This window comes from Acomys russatus, chromosome X (assembly GCF_903995435.1).
Source record: "Acomys russatus chromosome X, mAcoRus1.1, whole genome shotgun sequence".
NCBI classification, from domain to species: domain Eukaryota; kingdom Metazoa; phylum Chordata; class Mammalia; order Rodentia; family Muridae; genus Acomys; species Acomys russatus.
The window spans coordinates 122,639,647-122,661,200 of NC_067169.1; the positions used below are offsets into that span (position 1 = coordinate 122,639,647).

General features: G+C 48.8%; 1 protein-coding gene across 2 annotated transcripts; it reads right to left on the reverse strand.

Annotated features, from left to right (window-relative positions):
* Positions 1-515: 515 nt before the first annotated feature.
* Positions 516-18,141, reverse strand: Haus7 (HAUS augmin like complex subunit 7). 2 transcript variants are annotated; one of them, XM_051141389.1, is made up of 10 exons: positions 18,027-18,141; positions 17,186-17,300; positions 15,160-15,227; positions 13,449-13,510; positions 9,358-9,449; positions 8,715-8,873; positions 8,523-8,619; positions 7,846-8,055; positions 6,933-7,047; positions 516-706 (listed from the first exon to the last, which is right to left on the reverse strand). In XM_051141389.1, the coding sequence occupies exons 1-10, from the start codon at positions 18,139-18,141 to the stop codon at positions 636-638; spliced, it is 1,104 nt and encodes a 367-aa protein (XP_050997346.1). In that variant the 3' UTR covers positions 516-635. The 2 variants fall into 2 exon arrangements, with proteins under 2 accessions (XP_050997346.1, XP_050997345.1); XM_051141388.1 differs by lacking the exon at positions 8,715-8,873.
* Between the last annotated feature and the right edge of the window lie 3,413 nt (positions 18,142-21,554).

The window sequence follows — 21,554 nt, forward strand, 5'->3', positions numbered from 1 at the left end:
AGGGAGGGAGGTGGCTGTGATAGGCACACTCCTCAAAAAGATACTGGGTCACTGTGGGAATCCCAGAAAGCAGTTTCCTGGATAACCAGTCAGGCCATGATGAGAATTTCTCAGTGGGTGCTAGCACCCTAGAAAAGAAGGAAGAGATTTGTTGGCTCCCAAGGACATGGCAGGGGGCCTCTTAGGGCTCTGTAGCAGGACAGAAAGTCAAGGGCACATGGTCAAGGAGAGGGATCATGTCAGTTTTCAGTGAAGACCTCTAGGGTTGGACATGCTTAAACTAACCAGGCAGTATCAGGAAGGAATAGAAGCAGCAGAGAGGAGACCAAAGCCCGCTGAGTTAGTGGAAGGGCTGCCACCAGGCTAACCTAGCAGAGCAGAGATGAGGACAGGAAGGGGCGCTGAGCATGCTAGGCTAGAAGGGAAGAGTGTGACATGCAGAAACAAACAACAGTCCGAAGACAGCTTCTCAAGAGCATAACGTTCCTTTTATTTCTAGCTGCCCGGCTCAACCTGCCTGCCTTCTGTAGCTCCCCCCACTCCCCTTCAAACCACAGGCACCATGCAGGCCACGAACACGACTCCAACTGCTCCCCGCCCCATGACAGCTCCAGGGAGGGCTTTAGACCCCCACATTATCTTGTGCCTCTGTGCAATCTGTCACTGAGGATCTTGTACTTTTGTGTCACTTCATCAATCCTGGCAGCTGTACAGAAAAAGAAACATAAACAGCAAAGTAAATTCAGGGCTTGTGAGCTTGAAAGAGGCAGAAGCTGACAGTCCACACAGGACTCCCTCCTGCCTTCCTATCCTACTCAGACTCACTAGTTGCCTCTTCCCACTCCTACCTGGTCCTCAAGGGGCTTGAAGCCTGGGGGTCCAACTTTTACTATGACCCAGAAACACTGATCAGGGAGCTACTAATGAGGTATCTTGGCTGGTGATGCTAGGCCAGCAGCTTACGGGTCCGTGTCTGGGTCACATAGACCATAGCACAGTGTCAAAGCTCAGGCCATGCTAAATGCCTGCCACCTCAAAGCCCAGGAACTGTTCTGGTTTCAATGTTGAGTTGTTCTAATCAGATACCAGTAACAAAGCCAGCACAGAACTGCTCTAAGGCTTTCAGATCAGTGGTTCTCAACCTTCCTACTGCTGTGACCCTTTAATACAGTTCCTCATGCTGTGCTGACCCCTAACCATAACATTATTTTCATCACTACTTCCTAACTGTAAGTTTGCTATGCTAGGAATTGTAAATATCTGATATGTGATTCCCAAAGAGGTCGCAAACCACAGTCTGAGAACTACCGCTTTAGAGGAAGCGCAGCCCCAGAACCAGCTGGCCAGCTTTGGGGGACATATGCTGTAAGAACATCCGCCTCTAGGGCCCTAAACAGACAACCACTGGGTATCCAGTAATTAAATTTCTGGCCAATTTAAGTTATTCTCTTGTTTGTTTTTTGTTTTGTTTTGTTGTTGTTGGTGGTGGTGGTGGTGGTGTTTTTTGTTTGTTTCTCTTGTTTTGTTTTTTTCCAGACAGGGTTTCTCAGTGTAGCCCTGGCTGTCCTGGAACTCACTTTGTAAACCAGGCTGGCCTCGAACTCACAGTGATCCACCTGCCTCTGCCTCCTGAGTGCTGGGATTATAGACGTGCGCCACCACACCTAGCCTCTTGGTTGTTTTTAGCATGTATTTCTGCTTTAAAGATTTCTTTATTTTATGTGTAGGAATGCTTTGACGACATCTGTGTAATTGCACCGTGTGCATGCCCTTAGTGCTTATGCGGAAGTCAAAGGACAACTTTCAAGGGTGATTCTCTCCTTTCACTTTGTGGATTCTGGGGATCAAAGCCAGGTTGTCAGGCTTGGTAGCAAGTGCCTTTAGCCAATGAGCTATCTCACCCCACCACATTTTTTGTATTCAGTGTTATATTAGGTTGGACTGGCACTTGACTTTCCTGCCTCAGCCTCCTGAATAATGAGATCACAGGCATACCAGGCTGGGAATTCCCAACGCAAATACAGACCCATTACTTTTTCTACCAGTTTATCAACCCTTTCTGTCTTCTCATGAGGAGGGAAACAAATCTCACAAACCATGCTGCCTGCCCCCTCTCTTCTACAGTCCTACTGTTAGCTACATTTTGCTTTTTACATGTCAACCTTATCAACAGTGACATTATGTACAGGGATAGCCCCAATTTATCATCATTTCACATCTCTGGAGCTTAGGACTCATGAGGTATGGCCATTATGAACAGCACCCTAAGATCCTTTCCTATTTGCTCTCAAGGTTTCCAGTGGTGCCCTAGCTGAAGAGCTTTCCAGTGGCAAACTGTGTCCCTCTGAAGATGGCACTTTGCTGGGTTCTGCGCTGCCCTTCCTCTGTGGCATATGCCTTTATCAATCCCTGGAGTGTAGCCAGAATCTAGACCCTGGTCCTCACCGTGTGCCTAGCTAGCAGCCCAGTAGCTCATAGCTTCCCACTTTGCCCTCACATGTGGACTTCAGTGTTCTCGGCCCCCGGGCCTGCTCCCGAGGCCCCACACTGGCCTCACACTCTGACCCTGTTATAGCAGTGTGGGTTCTGTAGTACATCCTCTGGGTGCCTCTGCTTGGACCTGAAACGAGGAAGCTCGCCTGCTTCACTTGTGTTTCTGTCTCCTATAGCTTGTGCTGACTCTTCCATCTCACCTCTCTGTTCCTAGAGACGCGCTACCTCACGTGCCACTGTTTTCTGGTCATTCCTCTCAGCTGGGCTTTCAAGTGATCCAGGTACATTTGCCTGTCATGTTGTTTAAAAGCTCCTGTGCATTCAGGTCTTTTCTCTTCACCATCCTGGTTCTTTGTACCCTGTCCTGCTCTGCCCTGGTGTTGAGGTGTGGTACCTGGGCAAAAGGTACTTCTCCCCCACGCTGTTCAGAGGTTTGTACCCTTCCCTGTGAAGGGGCCCTGAAGAAGAGTTCGATGGAAAGCAATGTTTCACAAGCTGATCTGCCTCACTGACAGCTGAGGGCCCTTATCATATGGCGCTCGAGGGCAAGGGGCAGGCTTCTCATCGCACGCTGCTCTGCTCAGTCACTGCCACTGCTTTCTCCACAGGCTACCTATGCATTCCCCATGAACACTTTTTTCTGGGGCAACTGCCTTTAGGTCACAGTGGTCTGCTATCAGAGCATCTGCCCCTACTACTCCCTTGGGTTGTTCTTTCAGTCGGCTATTCTGTAGCCTGAGAATTGATCCTGTTTGCTGTCTCTCTTCTACTCCTGTTTATCTCTCTTGTGGCATTTGTGCCCTCTCCCATTCTCAGCTCCGGCAGGGTCACTCTGTCCTGTAAATATATTGTTACACTCACACCCATTCGCACAATGCATAAGCCAGGACACACACAGCCTTCCAAAACACAAGCCTCTTACTTGATACTGTGGGACATGTCACCAACAGGGCTCAGCTACAACATCTGGATCAGTGAGGGAAAATGATAGAGAAACAGACTTCCCCCAGGTAAGTGGAAGGGAGCTTCTCATAGAGGCCAAGGCCCCTAATGGGTCAGGTAGAAAATGGGCAGCGAAAGGAAGTGGCTTTGGAATTTATTTGACACTGGTTGTTTTTTCAGGGCATGTCTAGTGCCCAAGAATTGTCTCAGAGCAAATCAGGAATTCACACTGACAAGAACTGAGTCAGGAGCCCAGCCCTGCTCTACTCACCATCTCCACAGCACTGAGGCTACTGGGAACTGAATGACAGGGTGGGAGTACCCAGGTCATACCAACAAACTTACTGCCAGTGCAAGTATGCCCTCATCACCAGTGAGCAGGCAAGGCTATTAATGATCATTATTGCAGTAATGACAGCATAGATTATGAACAATTTATTAATAGGAATTATATGGACTGCAATGAGGGCCACAGTGACAGTGGTGATTAGAGTAAATGTTATAATAAATTTTAAGAATGGAGGATCCTCTTGCGGCTCAATAAGTAACAAGTGACTCCCAAGTGTCTGGTGTACAGGTGACAGGTGTGTCACAGAAAGAAGGCCAGCAGCCAGGGAGAATCCCAAGAAGGTCTGGATATGCAGGCCTACAGTCCCAGGTATGTAATCTCAGCTACGACAGAGGATGAGAGAGAAGTGTCACAAGTTCGAGGCCAGCCTGAGCAACTTGGTGAGATCCTGTCTCAAAATAAAAAGTAACAAAAAGAAAAAGAGGTGGGAGAGAGAAGGCTGAGGATATGTTCAGTATGCATGCATGTATGTGTCTGTATATACATACACGTATGTATACATACATGCATACCTAACATATATAAGGACCTAAGTACTTATATATCCCAAGTTCCGAGGTGGGGGAAATCCCCAAAGGAGATGGCACAAAGGCCATGATCTAATACCACTACTTGGGGACAAATCAGTGAAAACAGTTATAGTCACGTGCGTTACTTGCTGCTCACTGAAACAGTAAGGGAAAATAATATAATAATCCAAAAGGTTGGAAGGAAAGACTGGGGAATAGAGGCCACAGAGGAGACCTAAAAAGGACATAAAAGGTCCAGCATTGTGGAAGTGCCCAGGAGAATCCGAAGAGAAGTGTTTCGCTATTGGTGAATGACGGGAAAGTTCAGAGAGCTCCAAAATGGGCGAACTACAGGTATTAAACTTAGAGACTTCACACCAAGACACATAACCGAACTAAGTCAGAACCAGCAGAAAAAAAGGCAAGTGAGGAGACCTGTTATGTACAAGGGCCTGCAAGAAGAACACATGTTGATTTAGAAGCTATGAAGGTCGAATGACAGTGGGCTGATATACTGAAAGTATGGAAGAACTGCCATCCGAGAGCAAAGAGCAAAACGACCCTTCAAAAGTGAAGGGGAACCCCAGACGCCTCTGAAGATTTCTGGGTAGTAGGTGGTGGTTAAAACAAAAACTCACAACTAGTCAAAGCACTGTGGAGTGCTAACTCACAAATGGGAAATGTGTGTCCCATCCCCAAGCCCCTAGGCTCAGGAAACATCAAGAAAGATGAGGTGGAAAGACTGTAAGAGCCAGAGCTTTGAGAGGACTCAAGCACAACAGTGTCTTCTGAACTCATGACTCACAGTGGCTGTGCTTGCTTACACAAGATCAAGCCTGTCAACCTTCTAGCATGAAGCCCACTGCCCTAAGGAAGGAACTGTCGACAGCTGGTGGCTGCTGCTGTAAGGATCGTCAGCTTACTTTAAAAATATGCCCCCTTGACATGAGAATTCAGACCTAGTCTTATTACATCTAGTTGGTCAATGTTTGGTTGATATTCCTGGGTGGCCTGCTCTTTTTCTGAAGGAAAACAGGAACAGAGGATCTGGGGTGGAGGAGAGATGGGGGAGGGGAACACAGGGAGGAGGAGAGGGAGGGGAGTCTGCCACTGGGATATGTTATATAAGAAGAGGGAAAAAGAATGTGCCCCACATAGGTCTCCCAACAGATGAATAAACAAACACATTCTACGTCTTCATCACAGCCATGTCAGCCAGACAAGAACGCAGCACATGGATGAACCTTGGAAATAGGCAAAAGGTCATATGTTGCTCAATTCTAGTTGAAGAAAAATGCCCAGAAGAGCCAAAGCTATAGAGAAAGACAGTAAGACAGTAGATCAATAGTTGTCAAGAGCTGGGGTTTAGATAAAGATAGAAGAGAGATTGCTAATGGTACAGCCCTTTTTTCTCTCTCTTTCCTTTTTTTTTCCAGAGACAGGGTCTCACTATGTATCTCTGACTCCTCTAGAGGTCACTGTGTAGACCATGGTACCTTAAACGCTCAGAGATCCACCTGCCTCTGCCTCCTAAGTGCTGGAATTAAAGGCAGGCCTTCTGGTATAGAACTTCTTCTTGAGATAATAAAATATTCTAAAAGCTGGAGAGATGGCTCAGAGGTCACTTGCTGCTCTTCCAGAGGACCTAGGTTTAGCTTCCCACACCCACATGGCAGCTCACAACTGTCTGTAACTCCAGCTCCAGGGGACCCGCTGGTCTCAGGGGGCACTGCATCCACATTGTGCACAGACATACATGCAGGCAAAACACCCATATACATAAAATAAAAAGAAATCAATATTTAAAAAATACCCTGGATTTAGCTATGATGGTTGGCAAGTATATGAATATCTGTAAAAAACTAGATTGGTCACTGTTAGAAAAGGGTGAGTTTTATGTTATGTGAATTATAGCTCAGTAAAGCTGTTGTTAATATAGGGCTTGGGTCTATCTCACCTTTACCTTATGGGTTTAATTTGTCATTTGTTTTCTGATCTCTATGGTGCAAAGACAGAAAAAAAGAGAAACAGGCTAGAATAGAGAACTCAGAGACCCATACATGTAGAACTAACATTTGATAACTAACATACATGGCGGGTTACAGACCAATAGGGAAAAGAATGAGTTTCCATGAGTGTTACTGGGATAGATGTGTATCTGTATAGAATAGAATGCGACTAGACTCCCATCTCATACCATGCAAAAATCAACTCTGGAGAGATTACTAACCTAACCATGGAAGGAAATGCTGTAAAGCCATGGGAGATGATGTGTTAGACTAGGAATGCTAGCTACACTACAGAGAAAGGATTCTATCCATAAGGAAATTATGGCTACATTTGACTACATGCAAAGTTTATAACAAATAACTATACATACAAGTTCTGAAAAGATAAGCCTCATTGTGGGGAAGATATGCATGCTACCTTAAGCATCCAAGGACTTGTGTATATATCTCTGAGTTATTCCTACCAAGAATGCTGGGTGCATTTTTTTCCAAGGGAAAGAAACATTACAAGAAAAATCTATGCAGCCAGTCTCCTAAGCGCTGGCCCAGCACAGAAAGAAGAGGCCCCACCACGGAGCAGACTTGGGCTAAGTAGCCAAGGACAGCTGCCCCTCAGCCCCTGGCACTTACCTAGGCTCATCCCAGAGTTGTTGCTGCCCCAACAGTTTGGGTCTTCTTGCTGCTTCCTTGCTACTTCCACAGCTTCAGCAGAGGTGTCTGCAATCTCCATGATTGCTCTCAACAACTGTCAAGATGGAAAGGACATGCAGGTCTCCGTGAGGCTAGTCTGAGTTACAGATGCCATCTGAATCCCCGAAAGACAGCTAACAGAAAGAGAGAGAACTCACAGCTGGAGAGTTGCCCCTCAAATCTAAGGCTCCTTCCTCCTGGGTCAGTGGGGCCTCCACACTGCTGTTAATCAGGTAGCCCTCAGCTCTTAGTGACCTGCTAGCACTGCGCATTGTGCTGCCTAAGCAAAGCAAATGGTGGGTGGAAAAAGAAATATCCTACCAAAAAAGTCCCTTTGTGGTAAGAGCTTCCCTCCACTGGGAGAGTCTCATGAGGGATTGGGAAGTCTTGGGTTGTCTTGCTAGAACCTCAAATCAACAGCATGGCCCTATGAGTCAGAGTCAGGGTTGCACACACTGTAGCTACAGTGATGAGCCTTGGTCCAGGTGCTGAGCCTGGCCTCTGAGAACCTCAATCTGGAAGAGCCAAGTGAGCCGTGTTTTACTCAGTGGCTTAGTCACATACCAACTGCGCCCCGCCCCCACTTGTTTGTCTGGCTAGTCTAGTACTCAGCCAGATACAAGACCAGAGGTAGCGAGGAACAGGACCCCATGCTGAGGGAAGCAGAACTCACTGCAAGTGATTCACGAACCTCCTAGGGGTAAGAGAGGTAAAAGAATGGAAACCTCCTCAGGAGTGTGTCTGGGAGACAATGTCCACATCAGCTCTCATCACCTCCCCAAGGCACCAGAAATGTCTATCCTCACCTGACCCAGAATACCATGTGATTGGCTGAGATGGAGAGGTGTCTTACTTGGCTACATGAACTAAGAGTCTGATAGACAGCTTGTATGATAGGGCCGCTTGGGTGCAGGCTGGGTAGTGGGCGCTGGCAGTACTCGCCCAGCTCGTCGTCATAGACTTGCAGGAAGGCCAGAATAAGCTGGTAGAAGTCAGAGATGACCAGACGGAGCTTCTGGTGTACGGTGCTGGTGTCAATCCCTGCCTTAGTCTGTGCCAAGCACTGCAAAACCAAGGGTGACAGTCACTTGAGGCTGTCCTGCCTAGCCAGCCTAGGCTGTAAACAGCCTACATAACATAGCGCAGGTTGACATAACATAGCACAGGTTGATAGGAAGAAAGTCTCCATAAAGAAGGAGATGGGGAGGGTGTGAATGGGGCCTCAGCCCTGAGGCTAATGTTTGCACAGGCCTCAGTCTCCATAGTCAAATATGTAGCCTGGTCAACAGATGCCAGTAGGGCTGAATTTGGGCGGATATGTGAAGGCATGCAGTTCAGGCCTGGTGCACAATTGCCATCTGAAGCACATCCTTTCCTTTCATGCTCGGACCCTCAGTACCTACCTCCATACTCCTGCTGCATCTCACTGAAGCCTCACAGCACACCATGCTGAGGGGGACAGCACTTGCCCTAGAACTCAGCGGAGCCTGTTCCCCAAGTCCCATAGTCCCCAGAACTGGTGCCCTTCACCTGGTCTCGGAGTGTCTGAAGCTTGTCAGCACTCTCCTGAAGCTGCCTGGCCAGAACTGCCACCTTCTCTCCCTCTGACTGGGCAGAGGAGCCATCCCTGTAGGCGAAAAAAGGGGTGATCCTGTCAGTGTAGGCAGTGGGCCACTGTATAAGGTCTGCCTTACTAGAACTATAGCCCTCCTGAACACCTACGTTGGCAGGTCATCAGATTGCTCGTTGAAAGAGGACGGCATGTCCAGGGACCGTGGCTTACTCTCCGGCTTCAAGATTGTCCACAAGTTATGGCTGGAGAAGAGCTCCCCCAGCAAGGCCTCATTCTTCTCGGTGGTGTTTTCAAGGTATTCCTTCAGGCTGCAAAGTCAGGACAGGCCCCGAATATACTGTTACCCGCAGGAGCACCGTTCCCCACAGAAGTCCCAAGGACAGGGAGCTCCACTGCCTACATCCCTCCCTGTCTCTGCTTGCTTTGGCCTCTCTTATACCCTCTTGTCTGCAGACATCCAGGTGCTAATCTCTCTCCTAAACACCTAGGTTAGCTCCCCCAAGGCCTATAGTGCAGGGATCTCAAGCTATGACCCAACATCCAAAAACTACAGCTACCCATTGCTGAGCCACTGCCTGGCCTCTGGGCAGCCAGCCTAACTCCCAAGACAGTGACTAGGGGGATCTGTCTCAATTTATCAGTCCTGTAACTCCTTGATGAATATGTGGTACTGTCACCAGAGGGGGACAGAGACCCCAGATGAAGGCACATTCCCTCACCTCCCTACCATCTCCATAGTTAAGACCAAGACTAGCTGTCAAGAGCACCCACCTATGCCAAGGACACCTTTACCTAGAACTACTGGAACATCCAGCGATCAGACTCCGCATCATATCCAGAAACTGGTCCATGAACTGCAGCTGCTTCTGGGGACACTCACAACCCTGGTAGGGAAAGCCACACACATTTGCCACTAGACCCAGCCAGGTGCCCGATCCTATGCTGCCCTTGCTGTGGCCAGTGGCAAGGAGCCTAGCCAGACTGTCATCCTCTTCCCTGTCCCTGACCCCTGCTGGTAGCTTCTAGAACTGGCTCAGAAATAGCATCCTCACACAAAGTGTTCCTTCTGAGGTCACAGTTCAGGTTGCAATGATACCTGGAAGCAAACTGCAAATGCAAAATGTTGTCAAAACATATTACAGTGTGAACTTCTCACACAGCTGGAGGAGAAGGCTTTTCCAGTGGGTGAGTAGCATGCAGGAGGGCCTACTAAAGCAGGCAGGACTGCCAGGAACACCTCCAAGTAAACATCTGCTATCCTCAGTCAGTCCCTCCTGGCCAAGGATAGCAGAGGCCAACAGGCACAGCATGAGGCCTGGAGGTGGCCTGGTCCCCAGCAGGGGCCCAGATTTTCCTCATGCAGAGCTGACCAGGCCTCCTGCCTGCCTATCTGCCCAGGTGATGCAGGGAGTTACCCAGGAAGAGTCCAAAGCTTGCCTTCTTTTAGAAAGTTGATGACCCCTGGGAGCAGGTATTATCTTAGAGGCCATGGCTGCTCCACAAACTCCTGTGCAAATAGGGCACCAAGAAATGCTTATTCCTTAAGTGTACCTTCTTACTCAGGCCTGGCACACCCTGATCTGAGGAAGAAAAAATAAAGAATCACTCAATCACCAGAACCAGCCTGAGAACAGTCCCCTTCAGGAAGAATAAGCATGGAAAGCTGGTACTGAATGCAGATGCTGAAGGGAAAGGACCAGGTGGCCCCTGGTGAAGAGAAGACTTGGGGACAGCACAGTTCCAAGACTCACAATTCCAAAAGACCCAACTGCCACCTCCAAGACTAAGTTAGCAAGACCCACTGCAAAGTCCCCAGTTCATGTCCTCAATCTGACACTGACTTCTGGGACCTTTTGTCCTCTTTCGTGTTGACTTGATCAACACATCTGCCTAAGAAACACAGTAGCAGGGCAGTCTGGGGTAGAAGGTAGCACACTATTTAAACTGGAAGCAGCCCAGACCAAAACAGAAGAGAGGTTTTCCTTCCAGATCCCAGTAGGCTCTGGCCAGTAGCCTGGGCCCCTGGGCCCATCATTCCCACTGAGTAGAAAGCTGGCTCTGGCATGTATCCCTACCCACCCAATGCCCTGCAATGGCTGTGGCGCCTGCTTAGCGTTGCATCATCACAGACTTCCCCTCACGTAGTCCTGCTCTGTGGCTCCTTATGAGCTCCCCAAAGTCACTTATAACCGTCCTCACTGGTCCCATTCTAGCCTCCAGCAGGCTGTCCGTGGCCACCTTAATGAAGCCCATCACTACACCATGCTATCTGTTTCCTCACTGCTCCCCAGCTAAGGGCAAGACCAATAATCGCACTCTGAAAAGGTCTGGAGATATGGTGAATTCATTCTCTAGACCTTTCCAGAGTGCAACTGTTGGGTCTTGCCCCTGCCTCTACCTAATCTACTGGGTCTGGCTGAACCTAGCCATTCCTCCCCTTTCCCCACTTCCAGTGCAATTTGTAATATCCGCTTACGTGGCTGGCCCCTGCTCTAGCCTACCAACAGGTCCCTCAAGCTTTACTCCATCCGCCCCATCTTCACACTGTCAAACTAAATAGAAATCCATGTTGCTGAGCTCCAAGTTCCCTGGTCCACCACCCTGTATACACTAAAGCTTCCTCCGACCTAAAAAGGCCATCGCATCTGTTCTGTTCCCTTCCCTTGTTTTCATTCTGATCTACCCCAACCAGCCTGATGACAGTTTGGTGAACACATCAAGCACACAGCACTCTATGTCCTTTGCACCTGCTGTTTTCCTACATGGTCTTTTTTCATTTCATTACACTGGTTTTTGTTTGATTGATAAATGTAATTCATTCCATGAATTTTAAAGTATATAGTGCGGAGGTTGTTAGAATAGTCAAAGAGCTGAGATGCCTTTATCTTATTAATTTTTAAAAATGTATTTATGCTATGTGTCTGGGTGTTTTTGCCTGTGTACCACATGTGTAAAGTACCTAAGGAGGCCAGAAGAGGCCACTGTAATGCCCTGGGAACTGCAGTCACAAGTGGTTGTGAGCCACATGGAGATGCTGGGCATCTAACCCAGCCCTCTAGAAGAGCAGCAAGTACTCTTAACCACTAAACCGTCTTTCCAGTCCATAGACACATTTTAGAAATATCTCTAGCACCCCCCAAAACAAACTCTAAACCAACAGTCACTTCTTACTGGCCCCTCACTGAGCTGCTAGCAATCAGCACACTCCTATTTTTTGTGTGTATATATTCACCTCTTCTGAACAGTCTACACACAAGGAATCCTGCAATATGTGACCATGACTTTAAACTTTTATTATCTGACTGGTTTTTTTTTTTTTTTTTTTTTTTTTTTTTTTTTTTTGGTTTTTCGAGACAGGGTTTCTCTGTGTTAGCCTTGGCTGTCCTGGGCTCACTTTGTAGACCAGGCTGGCCTCGAACTCACAGCGATCCGCCTGCCTCTGCCTCCCGAGTGCTGGGATTAAAGGCGTGCGCCACCACAGCCAGCTCTATCTGACTGTTTGTAACTTAGCAAAACATCCTCAGGGAGTTGTCACACGTACCATCTTCATTCTTCAGAATCACCTCACCGGTTGATGGCACTGTGGCCTTTCTACTTCTGGCCGCTCGATTATTCATCTATGAACATGCATTCTAGAATGTATGAGGGTTCCTATGTCTCCCCATCCTTGTCCAACTGTGTGATTTTCCTTCTAACTCTAGGTATCAGGGTTTGAGCTCTAACTTTCACTGCTCTTGTATCAGTGATAACAAGTGTCCTGCCATGACCCTCTTGCTAGCTTTTTTTTCTCTGCCCTCCTCCTACTAAATCACTCGTGCAAGGGGGGTGTAGCCAGAGGATATGAAAGGACACATACAACACATTACCCGACACATGAAAACCCATGAAGACCTCAACTTGCATGAGACAAGATGCTCGCTAGACGCCAATACAGAAAGACAGATGAACTGACAGTTTTAAGCAGCCATTAGAAATGCTTGTGGATAAAAAATTCAAAAGGCAAAGAATCAACAAAGAACCACATAACGACCTCCAAGCAGAAAACACAGAAGCACAACCCACCGGATACACTTGGGAGAGAGCATTACACTTCTCAGCGATGAAGGCTCACATGGTGCCAGCAGCAGGAAGGAGATGGGGATTCTCTGTTCTTGCTGCTCACAATCCCTGTGAACCTGCTCTACTTAAGAACAAGCCCTCACTGGAAAGACTGAAGAGCCCAATGGAGTACAGCCCCACCAAAAGTGGTTCATTAATTAGTTCCTAAAAGTTGAAACCACCAAATCACTACATATCTAGCATATACCCAAGAAATCTGACAATGGCGATTAAATAAAAATACAGACTGTCCACAGCCCCCATCAGCCACAATAATGAAAAACTATAAATAATTATTTCAAGTTTAGACATGTTAAGGGTTGGGTAGGGTTTCTCTGAGTTTACTATGAGGGGGGTCAGGGACCCTCGGGTGGGGTAAAGTACATGGATTTGGGGACCACAGTCCTGAGTTGGAGACTTCATTCTGCCAGTATGTGATCACAAGTAAGTTTCTGTTCCCTGCTAGGAAATGGAGCCCCAAAAGTATTATCTGCTCAGGATGGGTATGACAATTACTGGACTGTAAAAGCTCCTGCCATGCTACTAGCCAAGTATGATGCCATCAAGTGAGGACAGAATGGATGCACTGTGTCCTATTGGTCATCATGAGCCAGATACCTCACTGTATTTCCACCTCCACCATAGCTCTCCCCATTCTGTTTGACACTGCTTAGCCTGGGGATGCCTAGAGAAGCAGTCTGCAGCCAGAAGCCTCTCCATCCCATCCTCTCATCAGCCCAGGACAAAAAGCATCCCTGTAGGGACAAAAGAGGGTCCTTTCTTACCATCAGAAGATCTTGGTCATCTGGTGCACACAACATCAGTTCATGGCCTAGCTTCACCATCTCTGTTAGAATACAAAGACCTTATCACCACAGATATCCACCCAAAGAGAGGGGGATATCAGACATTCCAGAACTTAAAGCATATAGGGTACTATGGCTTTTTTCCACATAGCAAGAGGGAAGGTACAAAAGACCAAATGGACAAGGAAGCTGTGCTGCTACCTAGGTGTTCCTGTTTTCAGTAATAGCATCCCCAGGGAGCCTGATGAAGCCGAAAGAGGGCAAAGCCTTCATTGGGAGACAAGCCAATGGCCTATGAGGCCTGGCAGGACCTATCCTACCCCCTGTGATCCCCCTATTGTATTCTCCCTTTTACCCCAGTCATCTTCCAAGTTGCCAAGCACAGCCCACTTCGGTGTCTTTGCCATGGGCACTGCTCTCAGCTTGGCTCAGTTCCTGCCTTTTTGCCGTCTTCCGTCAATAAGATTACCCTTCTTCCATGTATCCCTAAGTGTCACCTTTCCCTTAACTTGGCAGTTTCCAACCCTTCTGAGCACCCGACCACCAAGACGTTTACAGCCTTGTTCTTCATCAGCTGTGCTCTCTATCCTGCAAGTTCCATGAGGGTGGCATAGTTCCCCGCTGGACCGAACACATCAAACACCACCTCACACGTCAGCAAAACTATTCCCTGTCCTCATTTCTCCTACTTTCTCTCAGACAAGTACCGAACACATTCTGAGAAGGTGAATAAGGTGGGAAGTAAACTCCAAACTGTAGATGGATGAGGACAGCATGCACACCAGGGCTTTCCCATGGACACCAGAGAAGTCAGGTCCTCCAAGCCGATGAGGGGAATCCTGACAGCAGGAAGGGATGATGGGATAAAAGCTTGGACGTTCTGATACCAGCAACCTCCTACACCCAAGAGGCCAACTCTCCCTAGATAACTAATTTGGCAGTGCCAGTTGGTGCACAGTTCAGGGTCCAAGCCCAGCTCACCCACCCCACAGTGGGGCGATGAAAAACTTAGCCTTTGGTGGTGTGCACCTCTAATCCCAGCACTTTGGAGGCAGAGGCAGGCGGATCTCTGTAAGCTTGAGGCCAGCCTGGTCTACAGAGCGAGTCCAGAACAGCCAGAGCTCTGTTACACAGAAAAAGCCTGTCTCAAAAAACAAAACAAAACAAAATTTATCAATGTTTGGCCACACTACAAGGAAGAAAGACCCGGCCACTGACACACATGGCACTTTTGCTCATCTTTATCCGACATTCACACCAGGTTAAGGATAGTTTCTACCAAAAAAAAAAAAAAAAAAAAGGAAAGAAAGAAAGAAAGAAAGAAACCCACCAAACTAACATAGTTACAAGGCAAAGCACATCAAAGAGCAATCTGGGGTCTCTTAGGAATAACATGTAGACAAAATATGCACCCCCCCACACAGACCTCTGATGACATCAGAAAGAACCATGCTCTCTACCTACTGGCACTGTGGTAAACCACTGTACTATTTGGGCCTGTGAGAAGCCTCCCATACACTGTCAGGAAAGGCCTTGTTTCAAGAAGACTCCAATAATATCTACAGAGTGTATACCATACAGAGTGAAAGATTAGTTAATGGGTATTTCACAACTCAGTGAGACACCGTGACCAAGCTCAGAATTGCCCAGAAGTTACCAGCAAATAGCACACTCTCATAAAGAGGCCTACCCTGTATCTTCAAATCCATTGCGGTCCCTTTCAGTGAGTTGAACTTGTCTTGCAAGGAGGGGCAGACCCTATGGGAAAACAGCAGTCAGTCATGTGCCTGACTCCTCACCACCGCCTCTCCATACCTACTCTCTAAACAGAGAATTACTTGTACACATGTTAAATGCCAGAGAAAAGACACTTTAAAATGATTCATTTGACAGCATGTGACTCTTACCATCAATTATTATGGGAAAAAACTTGAGAAATTTTTCCCTTAGAAATTCAAATATTCAAACTTCTCTCCGCCCCCCCCCCCCCCCCCCGCACCCCCCTCTCCCGCCCCCTCTCTCCGCCCCCCCCCCCCTCCGCCCCCCCCCCCCCGCCACCCCCGCCACACACACAAGTGATGGGTGTACAAGAAGGGAAAAGTGTAGTCATTTGCAGGAGAACTCGGACCCTGACAATGTGGCCTGAGTATGCACTTACCAGGGCACGTGTTTCCCACTCAGCCCTAGCATTCGGTCATAACTTCAACTCACTTTCTCAGCATGGCTAACCCCCACTATAAGGCCTTCCAAGGAACCATGCCACCTCCTTGACCAAGGTGCTCTACCCTTCCACAGGACTCTATCCTCTTGGAGTTAACGCTGGCTTTCCTTTGGATCTTTCTAGAGCCTGGCACATTTCTAGGTAGTAGTCAGCACAGCAGAGGAGGACAGTAAGTATAATGAAGGAGCAACCATCAGTAACCATCAGAAAAGGCCATTTTACACTTTCTTTCCTCCTCCTCCTCCTCCTCCTCCTCCTCCTCCTCCTCCTCCTCCTCCTCCTCCTTCTTCTTCTTCTTCTTTTAAACAGGTTTTCTCTACATAGTGCTGGCTGTGCTGGAACTCACTCACAGAGATCCACCTGCCTCCGCATTCTTCATGATGAAATTACAGGTGTGTGCCACTGAATCCTGCTTCGTTTTACACTTTTCAAAAAGCCCAATTCAACACACAGTTTAAAGGAGGGTTTATTGCTACATTCCTGATTTTGAGCTACCCTGGCAGGACTGACTTAGTGCATAGAAAATGCATTGCTGAGCTTTTGTTTGTTTGTTTGTTTTTGTTTTGTTTGATTTGGGTTTTCAAAACAGGGTGTCTCTGTGTAGCTCTGGCTGTCCTGGACTCACTTTGTAGACCAGGCTGGCCTCAAACTCACAGAAATCCACCTGCCTCTGCTTCCCGAGTGCTGGGATTACAGGCATGCGCCACCACCACCCCCTGGCTTTTTTTGTTTTTGTTTTTTGTTGTTGTTTATGTTGTTTTGAAGCAGGGTTTCTCTGTGTAGCCTTGGCTATCATGAACTCTACACCAGGCTGACCTCAAACTCACAAAGATCCGCCTGCCTCCTCTGCCTTCCAAGTGCTGGGTTAAAGGACTGCACCATCACCATCACGTGCCCCGCTGCTGAGCTCTTCTTTAACTAGAAGGCTCAGGTCACAGGGCTGTGCAGTGCTGGCCTTGAGGAAGGCACACAGATAATGAGAACAATGAAGCTCCTCAGTCAACATCTAGCCTGGAGAGAGCGCCTAGCTGGACAGAACCGGTTCCATAGACAACTGCCAGGAAGAAGTCCAACACCTCCCATGTTGTTGAAAAGGCCTATTTAGCCCAGGCTGCCTGAGCAGCACAGCCCTCAGGATGCAGGAAGAAAGGCCCTGGTTCTTTGCAAGTTGCGGTGGCTAATAAGGGCAATGACCTAGGGGGCTGCTTTCTGGGCAGTGTCCCTCCTTGCCCATCATATGACCACCAAGCTGACAGTAATCCCATCTCAGTGGCATGAGCTGCCACAGGAAATTCCTCAACACTATCAACAGCCCAGGTGACCTAGCACACAAAGGGCTTTCAGTAACGTTCCTGTAGTACTGCTAGGCCACCTCCCCAACATCTTGTTCATGGCTATTAACTAACCAACTCCTCTCTTGGAGCTGGCTTGGTCATAGACCTGCCTGAGAGGGCACATTCCCATCTCCCCCAGGAGACACCCCACGGAATATTACCGAATACACATCCATTCCAGTATGTCCAACCGGTACTTTGAGGGTCTACACAGCAGCTCCAGAATTGTCTTTGGTTCTGTAATATACAGCCCGTCGAGAAACGGGCAGTTTACACCCCTAAACAAGGAAAAAGAAAAGTCAGCAGGAAGCTTGTTACTATCAGCTTGCACCCCCTGACCCTCCCACCACCAAGATCACGGTGCCAGCCAGAAGCACCTCCTGGTATTGGCAAAAGTTCAACTCCCTCGTCTTCACCCCACATCCATCCCGTGACTTGCTACCCCCCCCCACTTTTAAGTGTGTTCCCTCTGTGCTCCATGGCCACAAAACTGGGTTAGAAATACTAAGATTAAATCTGAGGGGCAATGGAGGGAGACTGAAAGTGATCTCTGAGTTGGGAACGGGGGAGGAGGACTGGGCCTAGGATAGCTCCTCACTTCATGGGGTAATCTCCCTTACTGCTGCATGTACCTTAAAGCCACCTGGAGTCACCCCTGTCTCTGACCCCACAAAATGGCAATGTGTTTGGCCCACCTGTTCCCCAAAGCCAACTCCACCCACTTGCAGCTCTTTGAGACTGAGGCCTGCGCTGTCCATTTTTGCACATGTTTCAAATTTCCAGCCTCAGTTCAGTAGGTACAGCATAAGCAGAAGTCTGGGAACCCCAAAGAGCTAAGAAAGATAGTCTACATGTCGTCCCCAAGGCTCTGCCAGGACCCACCACCGTGGTCCCCTGTGCTGCGGCCAAAGTCCACAGGGAGCTCCAGAAGGCCCCGGTGCGGGCCCTGCCCGGGTCGCCCCCCCCCCCCCCCCCCCCCCCCGCCTCCCCGAGTTCACAGTACCTTCAGCTTCTCGAACACCTCCACAGCTGCCTTGAGCACCGGGTCATCACCTACATCTTCGTTGTAGCTGTCACCTGAGGCGCCGCCAGCGGCAGCGGCACTCTTCTCCGCCATGTTTCGCGCTCCGAACTAGAACCAGTTCACGCCCCCAAGCTTACAGGCCCGCTACACCGCTAAAGGCGCAGCAGTTACTTCGGACTTTACAAGCACCGCCCGCGCGCGGCAGGGGCGGAGCCACCCGTCGGACTGGAGTCACAGCTTCCCACCCCCTTTCTCACCGAGCCTTCCGATTGGGCTGCAGCTCGGTCACAGGCTGCGCGCGCCTCAGGGGGCAGAGTGCAGCAAAGAAGACAGGGCGAGGACCGGACGGAGGCGGGCTGAAGGCGGGGCTAAAGGCGCACACGCCATGGGGGCGGGGACGGGAGGCGGGGCGAGAAGCATTTACCAAAGCCGGCTTAGCTCCTTTAGAAGACCGAAGCTAGGGACTCGTAGAGTTCAGGCTCATCCAGGAGGAGGCGCTCCTACCTTGTTCGCGTTGTCTTGGCAGAAGCTAATAGAAGGCAAGCGTTAGTAGAACCAAGACCTGAGCAATCCATCTCCTGGCCCAGAGTTCTATTTTGTTTCCCTTGTGCACGAAGTCAGAAGGAAGGCTCTGAAATTCAAATCTGGCTCTGCCACTCACTGTGTAACTTTTGTTTTTGTTTGTGTTGTCTGTTTGCTTTTGAATCAGGGTTTGGCTTTGTAGCCTAGACTGCATTCAAACTTGTGATCCTCCTGCCTCAGCCTCAGAAGCACAGGCATACACCACCATGTCCAGAAAACTGAGTAACTTTGGACTAGTTACCTAACCTGTCTGAGCTTCCTTGCCCTCAGATAAATGTTGGATAATGAGAGGGCCTACGAAAATAGTGTCTGACAGGTTAAAAGCGCCTGGAAATGTTCATTGTTCTCGTTCTGCCAGGTCTGGCGTTACCGTCCTACCTTTGGCTTTCATGGATGCTCTTGTGCCTCATTGCTGCCCAGTTCACTTAAAAATCTCTCTGTATCTCGGGCCTCTAAAACTCAACACATTTGAAGAAATATTAATCACCCCCTGCCTCCTTCCTAGAATTCCAAAATGCCAGTTCGATATTCCAACCCTGGACCTGGGATCACATGATTGGATAAGGGCAAAAAGGAATTGAAGGCAATTGCTGCTCAGGAGGCAAGAGCCAGTAATAGTCTATTGCACTCAGTGTACACTGCACTGAGCAGATCAAGAGGCAAGAAGAAGCCAGATGTGAGGCTTGCCCCAGCACTTGTATGTGGACACAGAAGGATCACAAACTGGAGGCCAATCTCAACTTCACAGTGAGTTCCAGGCCAACTTTAGCCAGTTGGGACCCTGCGCAAAACAACAAACAAGTAAACAAAAAGGGGCACTGGGCTGAGACGATTCTGTCCAGTTGGTATGCTGCCGCTTCAGTGAAGACCCCGTTTCAACAGATAAGGTGGAGGGCTGGAGAGATATCTCAGCCATTAAGAGTGCTTGCCGCTCTCACAGAGGACCCAGGCTCAGTTCCCAGCACCTACATGGCACCTCACAACCATGTATAAGCCCAGTTCCAGAAGACTTCGATGCCCTCTTCTGTGGTGCATAGACAAAAGCGCAAGGAAAGACTCATGCACATAAAAATAAATATTTAAAAATAACATAGAGAACGATTGAAAAAGACACCCAACCTCCATTGACCTTTGGCCTCTATATACAAGTATACCACCCCCACGCATACACACACACACACACACACACACACACACACACACACACACACACGGGTGGTGGGGAGTTGTTGTTAGCAGGCAACTGAAGCCCTCTGACTGGAGAGGTCTCTCAGTGGAGTCCTAGATGGAGGGAGCAGGCAGGAGCTTGGGGCTAATGGAAAGGGCTCCCGGACTGGCCCTGCCGAGGGGCGAGGGCCTATTTCCTAAGTAATAATTTGCAATGTCAAGCTCTTTGGAAGACAAGACATGAATCCTCCCAATTTGAGGTGAAAAAAGTCTGGAAGGAAAAAGACCCAACAACTTGGCTCAGGGGCCCAGTTCATAGCAAGGTATATTAAGGCCCCTTTCTACCCTCCACAAGGATGCTGACTCAGACCCTTCTGAATACAGGGTGAAAGGGACTTTTGGTTGCTTGTTCATTTTAGTTTTTGCTGGGTTGATTTTTTTCCTGCCTTTCTGTTTTTGTTTTTTCTTCCTTTCTTTTTAGAAAATTTCATTTCAATCATGACCCTAACTCAGACATTCAAATTCTTGTGGGTTTTTCCTGTGGATCTTTCCTAGGACTGGGGAATTTGACGGAAGAAACCACTGCAGTGTGGCTGCCTCCCTCCACCCTTCCCATATCCTCTGCTCATGAATCTGCTCCTGAGGAACGGAAAAGAAACCAGCCTCTGTGTATTCTGGAAGAAAGTCCTCCTTCTCCACCCAGTCCTAGGGAGCCAGAGCACTGAGCAGGTCTTTCCCCAACTCAGCAGCTTTGTCTAAAGCTCCAGGTGGGGCCTGATGGCTTGGTAGGGCCTGGAGAAGCAAAGTCTTCTCACAGAAGCCATGGAGGCTAGCCTCCTGCATCAGTGCCACAGCAGCAGCAGGCAGCCTACCTTCCAATTCAGTCATGGTACTTCCACTGGAGACTGGGGTGGAAATGTAGAGTCACGGGACTACTCAGTAATGGGAAAGAAGAGGACCACTCATAGAATCTTCTGGAAACAGACTCAAACTCCACATGAGGAAGCATATCGCCAGAAAAGCCCCATCTAAACATCAGTTGGCAGGAAGGCTACTACGTGCCTAGGAAGGTGTGTGTGCCAGAGAACTGTGTAGCTACTTGGGAATGGGTTCGAACAGTGAAGGGGTGGAGAGTGAGCAGACCCCTACGGGCAATTCTGCCCAGAGGGTGTGAGTTCTCTTAGGGAGATGGGATGGAGATGAGGCATCAAGAGCCCATTGTGATGGGGCTAAAAGACCCTGGGGCCTAGGGAGGTTAGGGGCAGGCAGGAGCCTTGGACAGAACTAGGATTTATAGGAAGTAAGAGCCAGCCCATGTTCCTGAGAAAAACTTGGCAGTGGGTTGCAGCGGGGCCTAAGCCACGTGTTAATGCTTGGCACATAGGTTGGAAAGGAGAACAGTTGACAGGCACTAGGCAGCCCTACAGTGCCAAGGATGGGCTGGCAGGCTGTGGAGACATGTGAGACCCTTCTACTTGTGCAGCTGAGCTCCTGGAGCAGGCATCCTTGCCCCCAGAGCGTTGGGCTGACCCTAGAAGACAGCAGGATAATAAAATGTCGTGGAGCACTCAGGTTGCTTCTAGTATGCGACCCAGGCTTCTGTGCAGACCACAGCTGGAGCCCCCAGTGGACTATACTAATAGAAGACACTGGAGGGTGGGAAAAACAGGCTGGATTCTGCCGCCTCTATCAGAAAAGAGTAGAGATAGGCCCTCCAGAGGCAGAGCTGCTCTACAATGTGCTGACTAAACATTAGG

Coding starts and splice junctions, on each gene's coding strand:
- Haus7 (XM_051141389.1), bottom strand. CDS start 18,141: ATGGCGGAGAAGAGTGCCGCTGCCGCTGGCGGCGCCTCAGGTGACAGC. Junction 8,620..8,714: donor CAATCTGATGACCTGCCAAC/GTAGGTGTTCAG, acceptor TTTCGCCTACAG/GGATGGCTCCTCTGCCCAGT. Junction 7,048..7,845: donor CTCTTAGTTCATGTAGCCAA/GTAAGACACCTC, acceptor CCATCTTGACAG/TTGTTGAGAGCAATCATGGA.